Source organism: Macrobrachium rosenbergii, chromosome 28 (genome assembly GCF_040412425.1).
Source record: "Macrobrachium rosenbergii isolate ZJJX-2024 chromosome 28, ASM4041242v1, whole genome shotgun sequence".
Lineage (NCBI taxonomy): Eukaryota > Metazoa > Arthropoda > Malacostraca > Decapoda > Palaemonidae > Macrobrachium > Macrobrachium rosenbergii.
Window position 1 is genome coordinate 8,386,714 of NC_089768.1, and position 17,986 is coordinate 8,404,699.

General features: G+C 36.8%; 1 protein-coding gene across 11 annotated transcripts in view; it reads left to right on the plus strand.

Moving 5' to 3' along the window:
• Positions 1–17,940, plus strand: part of LOC136854014 (uncharacterized) — a 40,945-nt gene extending 23,005 nt beyond the window's left edge. For 7 of the 11 annotated variants that reach the window (XM_067129996.1, XM_067129995.1, XM_067129993.1 and 4 more), the window contains 3 exons: positions 3,002–3,079; positions 7,954–8,066; positions 17,028–17,940. In XM_067129996.1, the coding sequence (XP_066986097.1) occupies positions 3,002–3,079; positions 7,954–8,066; positions 17,028–17,149 (313 nt within the window). In that variant the 3' untranslated portion in view covers positions 17,150–17,940. The remainder of the gene's footprint in view (positions 1–3,001; positions 3,080–7,953; positions 8,067–17,027) is intronic. The other 4 variants (XM_067130004.1, XM_067130003.1, XM_067129999.1 and 1 more) reach the window with 1 other exon arrangement.
• Positions 17,941–17,986: the final 46 nt, after the last annotated feature.

Sequence of the window (17,986 nt, forward strand, 5' to 3'; positions counted from 1 at the left end):
AGGCCTATTATGTATGAAATATGAAGGGGAAAATGGAGAAATATTTTTAAAGTTATATGTTTATGGTTTGAGATATGAAATTCTAAAGTTGGAGCAGCTTGGCTGTGGGCAGATACATCAGTGTTACTTGGACCAAGATTTCAGAGCTACTGAGCTCTGCCAGAATGTTACTGGGGAAAGAGGTATAGTAATTTATTTTAGTGAACAATATATTGAAATGACCAACTACATGTCATATTTTTCAGTTTGTGGTAATTGTTGTGGGAATTCCTCCATAACCATGAAAATATAAAAAAAAATGTTGATATAATGCTTCCACATGCCACACCCAGCTGTAAAAAAAAAAAAAAATAAGTTTTCAGATTTCCATCATTCATATATTAACTGGCTCTGTAACTCCCCCCACTTACATGTTATTTAGGCTTTGTAAAATCATTGGGCTTGTAATGAAACAAATATGATTTTTTAGAAGCAAAAATTTTTCATTTTTAACCTTAGTAACCTGCCTCCAAATCCCTCTGTTTTGTTTCATCTACACTCATACAACACAAAATTGGGAACCATATGTGAATGCATTAACATACTAAGAGTAACAGGTCTTATTCTTCATCTTTCTGCCAAAATTTGAAGTGGAGGATTTCCGTAGGTGCTTGAATAGGCTGTGTAACAGTAATGGTTTAGTATTCAGATAATTGTATTTTTAGTCAAGGATATATATTTTTAATCAGATCCCAGGTCAAAAAATTGTCAGTTTGAGCTTACTGAATGTAATTTTGAAAGATTTCTAGAATTCAGAGATGAAATTGTGTTCAAAATGATTTCAAAAGAATTAAACATTTTCACGCATACCTAATCAGATATTCATATGTAATATGTGTGAAATTTACACAAGTACAGTATTAGATATACTGTTTTTGTGAGAACGTATGTAGCTCAGTACTCTAGGTGCCAAACTGCTGTAAACTTAACATATGTGAATGTCTTGGGCTTTATAATGGAATTTATTATTCTTGATGTGTGTAATAGCGTATAGAACAAGCCAAAAGATGTAATAATTGTAAACTGGGCTGGATTATACCTTAAAAGAAAGAACTCAAGCCCAAGACAGTGCAAGGCTGTGATATACAGGCAGTAAGATAATCCAAGAGGTTTTGGAGCTTTGATCATATGTTATCCACCCAGTCTTCCTGAGATAACCCCCCAACTAGATGAGCGCAAGCTTAGTAATACAGTGCCTCTTCCAAAGAATGGCATATCTGCAGACTGCAATTACAGGCCAGTTTCTATTCTCCCTGTGCTCTCCAAAGTTGCAGAAAACCTATTTTTAAGCCACTATATAAGTATGTGGAATCCGAAGGATTGTTAGCTTATAGTCAGTATGCATATAGGAAGCAGTTAGGTACCTGCGGTGCTCTTTTACACTAGATACGCCATGTGCAGGAGAACCTTGTTGAGGGTTTCGAGTGCAGAGTAAGTCAAATAGATTTTATAACTTGAGAATCTTGGAGTGGGTAGATATGTGTAAGATTTCCTTACAGGCAGGCAGCAGCGAGTTGCTGTTGATGGGATCTTTACTGAACCAAGACCTATTGCGCCCGGAGTTCCACTGGGTAGTGTTCTTGGTCCACTGTTATTTTTAGTGTATAAGGGTGATATGGTTGTTGGCTTGGAAAACAAGATTGTTCAGTATGCCAGTGATGAAACACATGTGGTTGTAGTAAAATCTCCACTTATGAGAAATCAAGCTGCCCTCATCCCCAATTGGGACATGGACTGGATCAGTGAATGATGTAGTTGGTTGAGTATGAGGCTGAACTCCAGTAAAATGAAAATGCTATTGATTAGCATACCACACACATTTTCCACCCCATCCTTCCCTTAAATGGATGGGATTCTGATGGATGAGTGTGGAGCTTTGACTATTCTAGGTGTAACATTTGACTCGCATCTTACTTTTGAGAAACATCTAATGAAAGTTTCAGCAAATGCCACATGAAAGTTAGGTATTGTTCTCAAGGCCTCATATATTTATAACATTGAGAAAATCAGTGCAACATGTTTTAGGTCATTTGTCCTTCCTTTACTAGAATACTGTTCTTCTGCCAGAGATTAATTCTTTTAGATGGAGTGGTTTGTGGTGATAGGTTTCTGTTTCCTAATATTAACAGTTATGATGTGGACCATTGACTGATGGTCTCTTGTTTGTCAATTTTTCATAAGTTGTATTTTAACAGAGATATTTCAAATTCACTACTGATCCCTGATCCCCCCTTTTCTCGCCGAGAGCAACAGATTCGTTGAACAGCAGTACTAATATGCAGTAAATATGCCTCGCTGTTGAACATCTCAGTTCCAGAGGTCTTTTATTCCTCACGCCATTGGACTGTGGGACAGCCCCGCAGAGGATGTCATGCAATTGGAACTTCAGAAGTTCAAGCAGAGATGCAATGCATTACTTCCCTAATACAACTCACCTTGTATTTTAATAGTTTACTTACATTTTTATTTATTTATTCATTTGTTAATATATCTGGTTTTCTAACAACTGATTTCCTCTTTATGTATTTTCCATTACCTTCTGTTACTTTCGAATGAACACCATATTCATTGGAAGCTTGAATTTCAAGAATGGATATTATATATTCATTGAAAGCTTGAATTTCAAGAATGGACATTATATATTCATTGAAAGCTTGAATTTCAAGTCAGTGGCCCCTGTGGGCTTGTTCCATGTGAGTGGGGTTCAACTTCTGAATATAATAATGATAATAGTAATAATTCAAGCAGATATTCAGCACTCAAGTTGTTTGCCCTTAGCCAGGTGTTAAAGCATAAGTAAATTTAAGAGGTTTGTGTCTGTGGGACATGGGAATTTCTTTAAAATCAGTATAATTATTGTTTCTATATGAGGAATAATGGAACAGATTAGGAATCAGCACAACAGTTTTTGTGGGTGTAATCAAAGGAGTAGGTAACTTAGTTGGTTGCGGTTTTTTTGTAGGGCTTCGCGTGGTTCTTATGGCGGCCCTCCCATGAAGCGGCCGAGGATGGAGGGTGAGAGTGGCTACGGAGGCAACAGGTAGGACAAATTCAACTACTAACTACCATTTTTCTTATACAACCACACAAAAAATTAATGCTTTATTTTATATTTTTCTCTCTTCTGTATTCCATTGACCACCGATCCACTTGCTATATTCCTGAGTTTTGGTTGTAGCTTTTCGTTTCTGAATCATGGGTATCATTTGTATGTCAAGTTTTTTAAGAAATTTCTTTGTAAGATTATTACCTTGGAAGTACCAAAAACTTATCTCCTGTCACCTGGAATATTTTATGACACCTGATAAATACATATTCTTATTACAGTTTTAGCTATAGTTTTTTGATAGTTATGGGTTCAATAGTATCATTTCTGTTTGACTTTTTTTTTTTTTTTCTATCTTTTCTGAGGGTGGTGGTGCATGTATATGTTCTGTAACTTGCCGGATGTATGGAAGACATCTAGATGAGGTTGAAGGTTAAATGTAAGGCTGCATTTTATTAGAAATGGATTGCTGCAGGAATTTAATTACCATATTTAATGAATAAAAGATGCATGGTCATATTCATGAAAAATGTTTTGGTGTACAGGTTTACAATCCCTTATCTGAAATTCAAAAACCAAAATTTTTTTGTGGAGAGTATAGCTTCAGTAGTAAGGTTTGATTGGCAAGCCAGCAACTGAACTAGTCACCCGAGTTTCTTGGGTGTGAATAGCAAGCCTTGTTAGGAAGGCCGCTGTTACACTGATGTTATCCATTTACAAATGTCAAATACCACTGGTGTATTTAAGAGAATTAAATAAAACTGATGTTTGACTTACTGTACCTAGTTATCTAGCATTCATTATCATTACATTGTTTGTCATGGATCTCACTTGATGTTGAAGTTAGCTTACATCTTTGCATCGTAGGATCTATAGCATTCAAAGGAAAACATAGAAGAATGCTTGGCTGACCTAGGTGGACTGTCTGATTCACCCTGTCTCCACCAGGTATGTGTAGAATGTTTATTGTTCTAGTAGAATTCTTCTTGCCATATTGAAGGCTGGTGCATTTTTGCATTCATTGAGTTATTTGGCTGCTGTTTGCATATTTTAATGTGACATTTTCTTTGCGTTAGGATGTCTTCTACTGAAAGCAGTAAGAATAAAAGTGTTAGGTTCTGCAGAAATGAATTTTGCATTAACAAAATGTATGGGCGGAATATGTTAGCCATACCAATTGTGCCAGTTGTAGGGGTAGGGAGTTATTTCAGCCTAAGGTGTGAGAAATGTTCCGAGTGGCCAGATGAGGTAATAAGAAAGTTTATTAGGTAGAGGAAGTGAAAAGCTATACTTTCTTTTTCTGTTGACCTCTCCCCCCCACCTTCTCCTACCCCTCCACCAGTTTATCTTCCTGATACTCCTTTACCAGCTTGTCTCCAGCTCCCCATTTGGTTCAGGGAAAGAGAATTGACATACTCGAACAGGATGTTGGTTAGATTTTAACCAAGGTTAGGTAATTGGCTGATTTTGTTTTGGGTAATGTTAATGGTTTTTCCCTTGGTGTGCACTTTTTTTTCCCACTCAAGAGAGATGGTAACAGTGCCTTCAGTCTATAGCCCAAGCCCTGGAATGCCTTGTGACTGTAGGAAGTTTGGCTGCCAGGAAACAGTTGTGTTTAGGGAAGGTTTGTGCCCTCCACCGCCTTCCTCTCTGTCATTGTTTGCAACCAGTTGTATTCCTCGCTTGCTGAAGGATTGGTTTGGCAAGCATAAGTGTATTCATGAGTTATCACTTTCACCATCTTTCTCTAGCTGTAGTGGTAGTGAATTAGGTTTCAAGTTAGGCACACTGATTTTTGCAATTATGCCTAGTCTTAAGGTCAGTGTTTCATCATCTGGAAATGTTAATTCACTTGTAGACATTGTTCTGTATATGGTTCAACCTATCCCTTCCATTTCTGCTGCAGAACCTCAGTCTCTTTCCTTTTCCTCCCTGTTTTCCCGTGTAATACTCATATTTTCCTGTCACTGTTTTTATCAATGTTAGCAGCTCCTCTTCTTCAACACGCAAGGATTCTCTGCTTGATACACCAGCAGCTGCTTCCCAACAAAAGGGCAAACAGTCTTTAGCAACCTTGAAGCCTGGCATAGCCTTCTCTTCCTTGGATGTAAATGAGTAGTCTGGCATTTTCTTCCAGTACATTGATTTCATCCACATAAGATATTTTTTGGAAGAAACTTCTGCTTCTGTATAATCTTTGCCAGTATGGCAGGGAATTAGGGTGGTGTTAATTAATCGACCAACACACTTTTGCTTTGGATACTGACATTGTGAAGATATGTTGCTGCTTTGACTGCATTTACCATTCTGTGTCTGTCTTTGGGAAACTTCCTAAACAAGATGATGCTTTCTACAGAATCAACAGCCTGCTTATGGGGATATGCTGACTAGTCTGCTATTCAGTCCAAAGAGGGAGAAGCTGCTCTCTCTCTCTCTCTCTCTCTCTCTCTCTCTCTCTCTCTCTCTCTCTCTCTCTCTCTCTCTCTCTCTCTCTCTCTCTCTCTCTCTCTCTCTCTCTCTCTCTCTCTCTCTCTCTCTCTCTCTCTCTCTCTCTCTCTCTCTCTCTCTCTCTCTCTCTCTCTCTCTCTCTCTCTCTCTCTGTGCTTAATGCGTTTCATTATAGTTTATAGTACAGTACTGTACATATCCTTTAATAAAATGTGGAGAAAGCATAAATAAAAAAAAAAAAGACTGCCTACCCCCTCCACCTGCCTTCCAAAACAACCCTTTCTTTGTATGAGTTCATGTAAAGATCCTTACTGCTGCTCCTCCCATGGCACCCAGCCATCGGACCCCTCCCCCACTTTGGAAATTTCTCCAGGCCTCCCACACCCCAAACCCTTTCTCAGTCTCTTCATGAGTGTAAATAGTGTTACCAACATTTCCTTAGGCCTTGCAGTATTGCCAACTATCAGAGAGTGGTTTTTTCAAATTTTTTGAAATTGCATGTACAGGCATGTACAGTACTGTATTATATATCTTCGGTCCCTTGTCGGTGCTGTCGGATAATGTCGTGTGTTAGATAATGAAGATCCAGATAATTGAGGGATTACTATTATCTATTTACTTCTTATAGTTGACGGACTATTTCCTCGCCTGTTGGCAGCATCTTTAGGACTAAATTACAAATTGACATAAACAGCTTTTATAACATGCAGGCTTAACAGGTAACTGCATTTGTGCCTATGCAAGAACTGTGTATATATTTACATGCACCCCTTGCATGTTTGTGCTGTCTTTCGTGGTTTCTACTTGTAATGTTTTCTCTCTGCTGTTTATAATTTCTGTAAGAAACGTATAAAACCACATGCAGTACATCTATTGGCGATGTTTGTGTTAAGCTTAAAAATATATTTGTCTACAAGCTGATATAAAGTCCAGATGTACATGCAGCATGTGTAGCTTATATATTTTCTGCTTATAAGTTTTTGTTCCTACTATTGAGTTTATAATTATGTTATCTTCAGTCTACTTTACTTAATACAACTTATGAAAAATTAACAGACGAGACCATCTGTTGATGGTCCAAGTCTAACTGCTAATATTATTGTCTATGATATCAAAGAAACTTTGGCACCACTGGGAAACCTTTACAAGGATTCTCTACCACCTAATATCAACTTTGATTTTAGCTATTCTATGGCGGGGGAGGGAGCGGGGTTCTAGGGATGCACTGTGTTGTGCTTAAATTTGCCTGAGTGTATTTGAATAAAAACCCTGACAGAATCCAGAACTCCTGCCTTTGTGTTGTGCTTAACTTCGCCTGAGTGTATTTGAATAAAAACCCTGACAGAACCCAGAACTCCTGCCTTTCATCTTATCCATATTATGAAATCGGCCAATTTTCAGCAAATATTAGCTTTGAAGAAAAGAAAGTAATAAGTATTAAAAAGACTATATAAAATCAGTACAACAGATACTGACATCTTTTCAGCAGAACCTGTTATGAGTCTTGAGTGACAACTGTGGTGGCATTTATAGCAGGTGATTTTAAGTACAGAGCAACTTTTCTCAGCTGATAGATGAGATACCAAACAGAGTATATATGAAATTACATTGGTGGTTATTATGCATCACCAGCTTAAGTGTCATTGAGACAGTTGTATGGAGACTATTGTTCTTATAATGGAAATGAGGAAAATACTTTAGTTTTGTTTATTTAAAAATAAAAGATATCTGAAGTAGATAAAAAGGAAAGAAATGTTTGAGGGAAAAATTAAGACATGATCATGAGCAAGACATTCTGATACTTGAATTGTTTCATTTGTGTAAATTCCAATTTAGAGATGAAAAGCTTATCAAGCGATGACAGTTTTTATATAGTGCATTGTGCATCATTTTGTTTCTTTCAAGAGTTACCATGTGAAAGAAATGAGCATTGGGACCCTGGAAAAGAAAAATATGTAAGGCTTCTTGAGTTGGTATTTATATGTTAGTACTAAAACCAGTGAAAATTTATCACTTCAGTATTGTTATTAACTGTACAGTGTGTCTTGAAAATATTAAGTTTGACATTTTCTTTTAAAATATACTGTTGGTAAAAATTTATGTATACAATATTTGAAAAGAATAAAAAGTAACATTAAAAAAAATTTAAATATACTGTTGGTAAAAATTTATGTATACAATATTTGAAAAGAATAAAAAGTAACATAAAAAAAAATTTAACTATACTGGTGTGAAAAGTACCTATTAAAGGCATTTCCTAATTTACATTTGGAGATATTTTAGTTGCAGTTGAAAAGAGTTTCTACCTGTTACCTGTTTTATCATTGTTTAGTAGTTTACCCAGACCATTGAGTCAAAATATAATCAATGGCAGGTTTTGTTACGTTTGTCACAATGCTAATCAGATTATCTATTTTCAGCAATTACGGTGGTGGTGGTTACAATACAACAGGGTATGACAGCAACTACAGTGGCGGATATAACTCTGGAGGTCAAAATTATACCCCAGGTGGATATGATGAATACAAGTCAAGTGAGTTAAAAAGTTACTGTTTCTCTCCTTTATTGCAGTATTGTTCTGCATTACTAAGTTGAATACTTTGTGGAGATTGAATAAGGCAGAGCTGTACTTTCATCTCCAGGTTTTTAAATGTTTTGCATGACTGACTATAGGAAATATCTTTGCTGCTTAATTCTGACTGGTAGTTATTATTAGATGTGCAGCAATTTGGGACATTATGCAATTTGATAAGAAGAGGTCCAATGAACAGCTGAAAGAATTCATTGTATATATGATGGTTATTAGTGAATTTTGAAGGTAACATTATAGGTACAGATTTTATGGGAAATTAGCAAGATAATGTTGCTACTGTAAAAGTTGCATTGTTTTGGGAGAAGGTACTTTTAGGAATTTGAAGTCAATAAGAAAATATGCATGTGGTTTCATTGTTATAAGTTGAAAAGCATTCTTTCATGAGCTGATTTTTTCAACAGCATCTGCTTTTATTCACTTTATACTAAACAGAGAAGGGAGATAAACAGTAATTTATGTGTGTGTGTAGCTTGGTTTTAGCATTTTGTTGAAGTAGCCTGGGATTCTTTTTTGTAATTCCTTGCATGGTTGTTAGGAATGTCAAGTTTCTCTTTGGAATTATTGTCGATGGAGAAGAAGGTTTAAATAATTTCGTTTTGAGGTTAACTGTTTGTTATTTTCATTAGAAAAATAGTTAAGAATGAATAGATTACAGCAATGTTTTTGAAAATTTAAGTGCTAAAAGAAAAGATGAGCTTGACTCTCCCCCCCTTATTTTATAAAGTACAGTATGTTAGGATCTTTTTCTTTCAGAAAAGTATAGGAAAGATTTAACAAGTATCCCATTAGTAAACAGGTCAAATGTTCGTGATGTACAGTATGTAGAAGGGTTGTGTAATTTGGCCCAACACATTAGTTTACATGTGCCTCATCCTATAGTCCAATGGCTCGAGACATTGCAGAAACAGAACCCTTCCCCATTGGTCAGGGAACAAAAAGACATATGGTAAGGAAGTAGCCATGTATTACAAACATACCAGTCACCTATCATGGTGGAAGTTGGTAGATACCAATTCCAAGCACAAAACTTGAACTCGATAGATATATATACAGGAGAGTGAGTATCAACTGTCACCTTTCTTGATGGCTCAGTGGTAAAAGCAGGCCTGTACGTCATCATTTCCCACTGGTAACGACGCACATATCAATTATAATTCCCTGTTATGAATTTTTGTCATATACATTATGACAGGTTTTATACTCACAAATATTAACCTACAGTGGTTGTTTGATATCAGGTTCACTCTACTCCAGGAAATACATACACTCAAGGGGGAAATTATAATTGATAAATGTGGTATCCCCTCCATCTCACCAGTGGCAGCTGCAGCAGTTGTCTCGTCAGACATCAGGTAGAAGCCAGGATTGCTACTGTTGTCAGTCAGCCACTCTCGTACATCATCCTCAGGAAAGTTGTTTCCCTTTGCAGGCTGGGCATGAAAGTTGTTGACATCGATACCTTGGAAGTCGATCAGGTATTCTATCCCCTGTAGGACAAGATTTCACCTGCACAAAGTCAAATGAGTAATTCTTCAGCTTTTCCTTTGCATATTGCTCATGACACAAGTCATGTTATTCTTCCACCCTGTTGACATTCCCAGTACACTGTATCCTTCCCTGCCCACATTCTACAAACAGAGAAGTTGAGAGTTATGGAGGAAATCAGACAGTTGGCTTAATTGCAAGGAGGCAATTAAACCAATTTTAGTCACGGAGGTTTCGCCATTGATTTTTTCTTGTTCCCTAAGCAGCATGGTGCTGGAGGAAGAACCATTCAGTTTGGCCCAAGTGGCATTCTGGAAGGTGACTTTTTTCAGTGAGTATGCCAGATGTGTACTTCCTTGTCGTGATCCATCCTCAGTTGAGGAGATATCTATGCTTTGTCTTCAAAGGGAAAGTCTTCCAGTTCAAACCTGTGTTGGTCTGAGCACAGCACCACACAGTCTCCCATGTTTTGGCTCCATTAGCAGGAGGAACTCATCTGCTAAGCGTCCCAGTTCTCTTAAATTTGGATGACTGGTTAGTTCTTACGGACTCATTTCAGGTGAATGAGGGAAAAACATTGTTTTCCATATCTTGCCATGGTGCTTGGTAAGTGATCAGTGCCAACCAGTCTATGTTTCTCTGGCCCAGTCAATTGTTTAGGTGGGAATGAAGATCAGCTGTCTCTTTTTGGGCTTTTCAGACAGAGAGAGTAGACATTTTCTATCACTGCTGAGAGAAACTCAACCTGTAAAAACCTTGAACCAAGAAGTGGCTTCCTCTTTTGGGTCACTTGGTGTCTTTATTAACATGGTCCATTTAAGGATGACTTATTCAATTTTACTTCAAGAAATCTAGGATTAGGTCTCGTTTCCTCTTCGGAACCCTATATTCTAATCATAATTACTTCAGGTTTTTACATTCTCTTCTTTGGTAGGGAGATTATCAAGATGGTTGATGGTTCTGCCTCTAGACCTAGAGCCGAGACCTCACATTGTCCTTAGTTGCATTGGAGTCAGGTTGGGGAGCCATTTTAGAGAACATGACAATATAAGGGAGTTGGACTGTAGAGGAGAGTAATGCATTCAAACCCAGCATGTGATCAGAGGCAACATGATCACAGTTTATTCCAGCAATTCAACCTCTTTCTTACATAAGGAAGTACAAATCAAGAAATTTGTTCAAGCCAGCAGAGAAACTTCTGTGGACAGTCCATAGACATCATTCTTCTACCACAATTTGTCGTAGGGAGAACACACGAAATGTCATCTCAGACAAACTTGGCAGGAAAGGGCAAATCTTCTGTCAGGATGGTCTCTTCACCCACAAGTATGTCAGAAGTTGTGAAACCTTTGGCAAACTCCGAGCATTGATATGAACTCAGGTCCAAAATGCAAAACTCCCAGTTTTCTGTGCTTTATGCTATGATCACTAGAATGGATAGTCAGTGCTTTTCTTCTTCTCAAGAGCAGCTAGGGAACCAATACGTAAGTCTAGAAGGCCCACCAGTGTTAGATGTTTTTAGCAAGTGGTTGCCAAAACTCCTGACTCCATTCCATACACTCACTGCATGTGTTCTCCTGGGAACACTCCTGACCCCTACATGCCGTACACAAAGAATGGCGGTTGTACTTAAGTTTGACCAGTTTGGAAGAGCGCAAACTTTGGATCCAGAGAAACTGGAATCCGACATAGCTACCAAATTCACAGAGCTACGCTAGCTAGATTAATAAACAGGATATTGAGTACTTCACCAAGGAGAGACGCCAGAAAGAAGCGCAACGAGATGCAGGAAACCAAACAGTTTGAGACGGACGGACGCGCGAGATGCGTTCACAATACACCCGAGATTGAAACTGACTTGGGATACTGGGTATGTCGCCTTCCACGCCACCCCCACCGGCATCCGGTGGGGTCGGGTCTCCCGCCAATTATATCAGCGTTCCAAACAAAGTTTGAAAATTTATATCTCGGACGTGTCGAATTTTAAGAGATAAAAGCTTTTACAGTGTTTTGGTAAGTATAATGAAACATCATTTTATCGTAAAAATGTCATTTTATTGATCTGGGTGTATTTTCTGAGGGATACCCAGTACCCATACCTCTATAGATAATCTGATAAAGTGCTTCCAGTACCTCAGTATACGAAGCAACTGTGTTCCAGGGCTTAAGGGGAGCACTGATGCCATAAGGCCCCATTATAAAGCTAAAGTAAGTGCTTGTTGCTGCCTTATCTTTTGAAGGGATTTGCTGGAAATTTTTACCACTTATTCTACAAGTAATACTGAAAATTATTTCATGGGGAAATTTAAAAGTTTGAACTATAAGTTAATTTTTTTGCATTGAAAAAAAAAAATTGTGACGTCACTTTTCAAAAATATTATGCAGAATAAAAACTTTTACTCAAAAATGAATTTGCCCACAACAAAATCAAGATATATAGTTAACTACACTCTGCAAAAGTTTCATTGAATTTGGTTCAGTCTTCTTGGAGAAACATGAATTTATTTCTGAAAAAAGTAAGTTTTGAGAAAATAGCAAAAGAAAAAAATTATTCCTTATTTTGTAATTACTATTGAAACTGTGACAGTTAGAAAGCTGATTTTTGCACCTAAACTATTTCGTTATGTAAGAAATATGCCCTGAAATTTACAATGTAATCAAATGAATAGAACTGTGCCCTCTCTTGATTTATATGTTACCTAAAGTTTGCATTAATGAGTGCCAGTGCCATAGGACCCCATTATCAAATAGATGACTGTTTCTACCATATGATCGAAGGGATTTGCTTCAAATTTTTGTGTTCTTGGAGACCTAAGCATTTAGTTTTCAGGAAACAACAAAAGAAAAATATCTGGATGTTCAAAAATCTTGAAACAATCAGGAAATCTTGATCAAGTTACCCCTATATCATTATAACCCGTTTTCTCTATGACGCTACTGCTAGAGAGAATGAGATATTTTAGTGGGTGATAATTATTTTTGAATAAATTTTGTTAACATTTTACATGCTTTTTTTTTTTTTTTTTTTTTTTTTTTTTTTTTTTTTTTTTTTTACAGTCTGTTGTTCACACTGCCTTACAAGCGGTGAACAGAATTGTCCATGAACCAATGTAGAAATTTTTTTATAACTCTTCAAGATATGTTTATTTACAAATCAAAGGAGTCCAAAAAAGTGTTTAACAAACTTGATCCTATCCAGGATTATTAATACAGACTTTTACGTATTTTTACAATTTCTCTGTGAATTACTTTTTTTTTTTATTTATTTATTTATTTATTTTTTTTTTTTTTACAATTTTTCGTTCACAGGCAATGAACAAAATTGTCCATGAACCTATCTAAACTTTCCTTTTTATCAGTAACATTTCAAGTTATGTTTATTTACACCTATAACAGTCCAAAACAGTGTATAACTTATTGATCCCATCCAGAATTATTCATACAAACATTTTATACAAGTCTTTTTTACAAGTTGTTCATAGTGTCATACAAGCGATGAACAAAATTGTCAATAAACCAATATAAAAAAATTTTCTAGCATTATCGTTTCAGGATATGTTTGTTTAGACATAAAACATTTGAAAGCTGTCAATAACTAAAATTCAATAATTCCTCGAAATTCAGTAGTTGACACCCCTTAAAGCATATCACCTTATGTTGTTTTCAGTTCTTGGATATGCTGCTTATATTGCTCATGACTTGGATTAGGTTTTTCCATCTTTTGAGCTTTTGAGAAAATCTTTTCTCTTCTGTCTTTAGGGTGTTAGGAAATCCCAATGTTGAGTTTGGAAAACTTGAAAAACATGAAGGTACACAGTGTATAGGAGCGTACCGTCATATCTGAAGGTAGCCATTGTCTTTAGTTTTAGACTGTTATTTATGGGCTTTGAACTCTGGCACAGGATTCACTAGTATTCTATGTGATAGTTCCTTTTCCCTTTAAGGATCCTCCAACAGGCCTCACTAGAAGGATGTTACACCCTGTTGTGGATCCATTGCCTTGTGACAGTAATTACAGGAAGGATCACACAAGAGGCAAGAATGTTTAGAAGCTTTTTCCATTTTTAAAAGCTTTTAGTTCATTTGGTTGAGAGGATGTTTCTGTGGCTGCACTAACCCCCCACCATCATTTAATGCATTAGTCAGCTAACTTAGGAGTAGGTAAGATTCATCCCAAATAAAGTGGAAACCCACTCAACCTCCTCACATCTTAGTGGATGGTCATGAAAAGTTCTGACAAGAATATAAACATTCGAACGTCACTTGGAGGGAAACAGCCGTTTAATGACAGTCCATATGGGTTAGCCAAGCATTATTCATTTGTTTATTAAATTGCCGATCAGAGCGAACAGCACAAAAGTGTTAGCTAACTTTAACAGTAGGTAAGTATCCTTGTAATATATTTTGTTACAAATTTTCATAATATTCAGCTGGTAATTTATGTGAACAAGGCATACCCTCCACATCTCTAATATACTCTTTAAATTCTTAGCAATTTTCATGTAATTAAATTTTACCTAGTGTTTGTGAGTACAGTAAAAGTCTTAATTATCTGGCAGCCTTTAGTTCAGAAAACCTGCTGATATGGTAGTTTGGCCAAAAGTTTCATTCCGGATTAAAGGTGGTGGTCCAGCACTTTCTTGCCAATTGCCACAATTTAATACTAGTTAAGAGTGCCTCCAGAGTTTGAGTACGCTCTACAAAATGCAACATGACAACAGTTTCTCAATCTGCTTCATTCTGCCAGGAAAGAACAGTGCTTTAAATAATTCATTACAGCCCATTCTCTTAATATCTGAAACTTCTAGGCACAGAAATCAGAAATACCTCTGTGTCTGAAGTGCACATAAAATCCTCATTGAAAATGAGGCAATATGTTGTAATCTGTTGTGCAAGCGCTGTTGATAAAGGGAGCCTTTGGAATTGTAGACAATGTTGATTTTCAAATGCACATAAGTATATAAGGGCATAATAGAAATAAAAGATTGTGTGTGCAGTTGTTTATTGATCTTGTCTGATTATGTGCCCAGATGATGATAATGTGCCCATCTTTTTTTTTTTTTTTTTTTTTTTTTTTTTTTTTTTTTTTTTTGCCCCAAACAAGTGTAGCCCTGACAACCTTCATGGTAGACTGCTCAATTTAGATTCATTTGGTTGCAGAATGATTACTCAAAACAACTGCAGAAAAAACAAAAACCTTTATTTATGTGAAATAATGAATAGACGTTAAGAGATATGAGAAAATTTTATACCTTAAGTTCCCCAAAAACAAATTTGCCCCCCAAAAAATGAATGTTTTATTTTTTCCACAGAATACACTTGGATAAATTACTGAATTATAGCAATGCAAAAAAGTATAATTACAATAAGGAAAATGTGAAAAAATTTACAAAGTGAATGGTCATCAAAAATGATCATCATCGTGGCTGGTGGTTTGTCCATTTCCTCCAAGCTGTGTCCTATTGCAGTGGCCAAAGGAATATGCAAAGGGGCAGCTGTAGACGCTGGCCATGCCCCCTTCCTCTTGAAGATGGCATCGACCACTACTTCTGGAGGGTGTGGTACCTCTTGAAGCTCCCCCCTTATGCAGAGTGCCACCAGGCACTCATTACGGTGATATGAGATTTCCTTTCTATTTGTACTCTTTTAGGACACATGGCAGTATTTTTTATCTCCCTGCTGGCATTAACTTCTCAAAGACATCCAGAAGAATCCAAAATCCTTGGCCCCTTCTTGGGTGATGGTGTTTCCTAGAGGAGATGGACATCATTGTCATCGTCATCTCCCTCCAACACAAGGGTCATCAGGGTCAACAGCTTCAACAGGTGCTGCCTTGCAGGCTTGGCAGGCAGGAGGCCAGTAGTACTCCTGCTCATCAAGAAGCAGTGAAGGAGCATGAGGGAGTTCAGGCTATTCTTTGATGTTAAAGTAGAGCAGTGCATGTACTTCCATCTTGTGGAATTCCAACAGAGTAAGTTTCCATACAGCCATGCTGTACTTCAGGTATGGTACATGAGCATTCTGCGGCAACACCTAAACGTGATAGGGCAGCCCCTTATTTGTCTACTTGCCATTCCTACAGGTGAAGCTGTAGTATTTGATCTTGTGGTCAACTCTGCTGATATATCTCATATACTAGATGTACCATCTTATGAGACATGGATATTGCAAGTTGGTGGCTTGCAGTACTGTCTTGCCGTGCTTCCCTACTTTCGTGTGGCGTACATGCTCCTCAACTTCCACAGCATTCATGATCTTACTGATGAGGCATGTGCCCTGCCAACACATTATGAAGATATTCATTTTGTGACAGTAGTCTAGCGTTCTGATGCACCTTGGAAGGTGCGAGTGCTTACAGTGGCTTCAGTGCTCCTCTTGTGAGCCGCAGAACGCCAGTAGTATGTATGCCATGCTCCAAAAATTCCTTAGGCAGGGTGAGAGAATTATAAAAATAATCCCTAGGGACATGGAGTCCTCTATTCAAACAAGGTGCCAAAAGTACAAAGTATCATGGAGTGTGCGCAACATACCATGGAAAATGTGAAAGCTCAGAACATATCCACTTTCAGCCGTGCATAAGAAATGAAACTTGATACCATACTTATCAGGTTTCTGTGGGTTGTAGACTTATGGGTAATCTTGCTGTGTAAGGAAGCATGCCCTCACCCAAGGAAAGATTTTGCATCGGCTTATACAATCTCCGGTGCTTTTACACATAGTATGATTAATAATAATTTTGGAACTCCCTTGCTGTACATTGGTTTCCACAGAAACTTTCTGTGTCTTTCATTAATGATATGCTTAATGCATTTGACAAGTGCTCAGCATAGATATGTCATAAAGGACAAAGTTACAAAGTAAAATGTGGTGTAAATTGTGCTGCTCCAATTACTGTATAGTATTTGTGTTAATTTTTAAAACAATGTGTTTTTGGTGAGCAGGTTTTTCCCACATTCATAAATAAATGTCATACTAATGACCTTGAGTTAGTGAAATTTATTAGATATGTATTTTGCCATTGAATTATAAACTGTATTTTGTTTCCAAACTTTTACTTCAGCATACATTAAATATGTTTGCTTGCTGGTGTTTTAGATCATTGTTTTATAAATCAAATATTTGAGTACTGTATAATTAAATGAAAACTTAGATAATTCCAAGTATGATAGAATATTGAATTTTTGTGTTATTCAGCTTATGGGTATTCTGTGTAGGAAGAAAACATCCTTAGGAGGTCTAATTATCTTTATTAATTTTTTTAAAGAGTTAAACTTATAATTATTAAGCATTTTACTGACCACACCAAAATACTTATTTCTGATGTCCCTGATGATTTCAGGGTGTAGTATGAACTGGATGACAGCATCTTCCTTAAATCAATATCATGATCCTAATTAAAGCTGTTCCCATTTTTAGGTGGTGGAGGCTATGAGAACTATGGGGGCGGGCAAAACTACGGGGCTACGGGGTATGATGGCTACGACAGCAGGGGTGGGTACACCACGCAACAGGGGAACTTCGGTTCTGGTACGTACTAAAGACCTTGACAAAAATAACAAAATACTGGCAGGTTGCACATGAAGAACTAAAGTACGTCATGGCTTATGGGGAGCCCAGTTAGGTGTTAAGTCATGGGACTTTATTTGGTGCTGTGGAAAAGCTATAACAGACAGTGGAGTCAAAATATTCTACAAACAAAATGTATATTCAATCATATATTTTTTGAAGATATGAGAAACAAAACAATGGAAGATAAGAGAAAGGATTTGGAGATTAACTTATAACATCTTTTTTAAGTTAAATTATAAGAGATAAAGACAGTGAAAAACTAAAAGTAAACCAATGGAGTGATAATGACACAAGAAAAAGAAAAGAAATGGATCCAAAGAAATAAGATATTAGATTGAAAGAAGTGCATGGCAAAACCAAAAATAAAGAAGTTGCATACTGTATAAAGCCAGTTAACACTGTATGAATATTTTGGTCAGTAGACCAAATTTTCCTTGTTTTATTTAGGGTAAGGTGGTACTGTACTGTGTCAGTGTAAACTCATGACTATAGGCCAGGCTTCAGCTAAATGTTTTTCAATTTATATTTCCTATGGGGTCCATGTATTACATTAATTCTAGAAAGTAATTATACAAAGTAGTGAGATACTGTTTCTTTCAAATAGATTTAAAATAGTAACAATTATTTCTTAACTGTACTTCATACAGATAGCAGTAATTAAGGCCTTAGTCATTTTGTCTGTCCTTTGTATTTGAAACAAGTGCTGCATGCGTATAGGCCTGCAGTGATATAAAGTACAATAAAAATGTTAAAGTTGAAAGTTTATAAATCCATCCATCCACTTCATTGAAGATTTTTTATCAGAA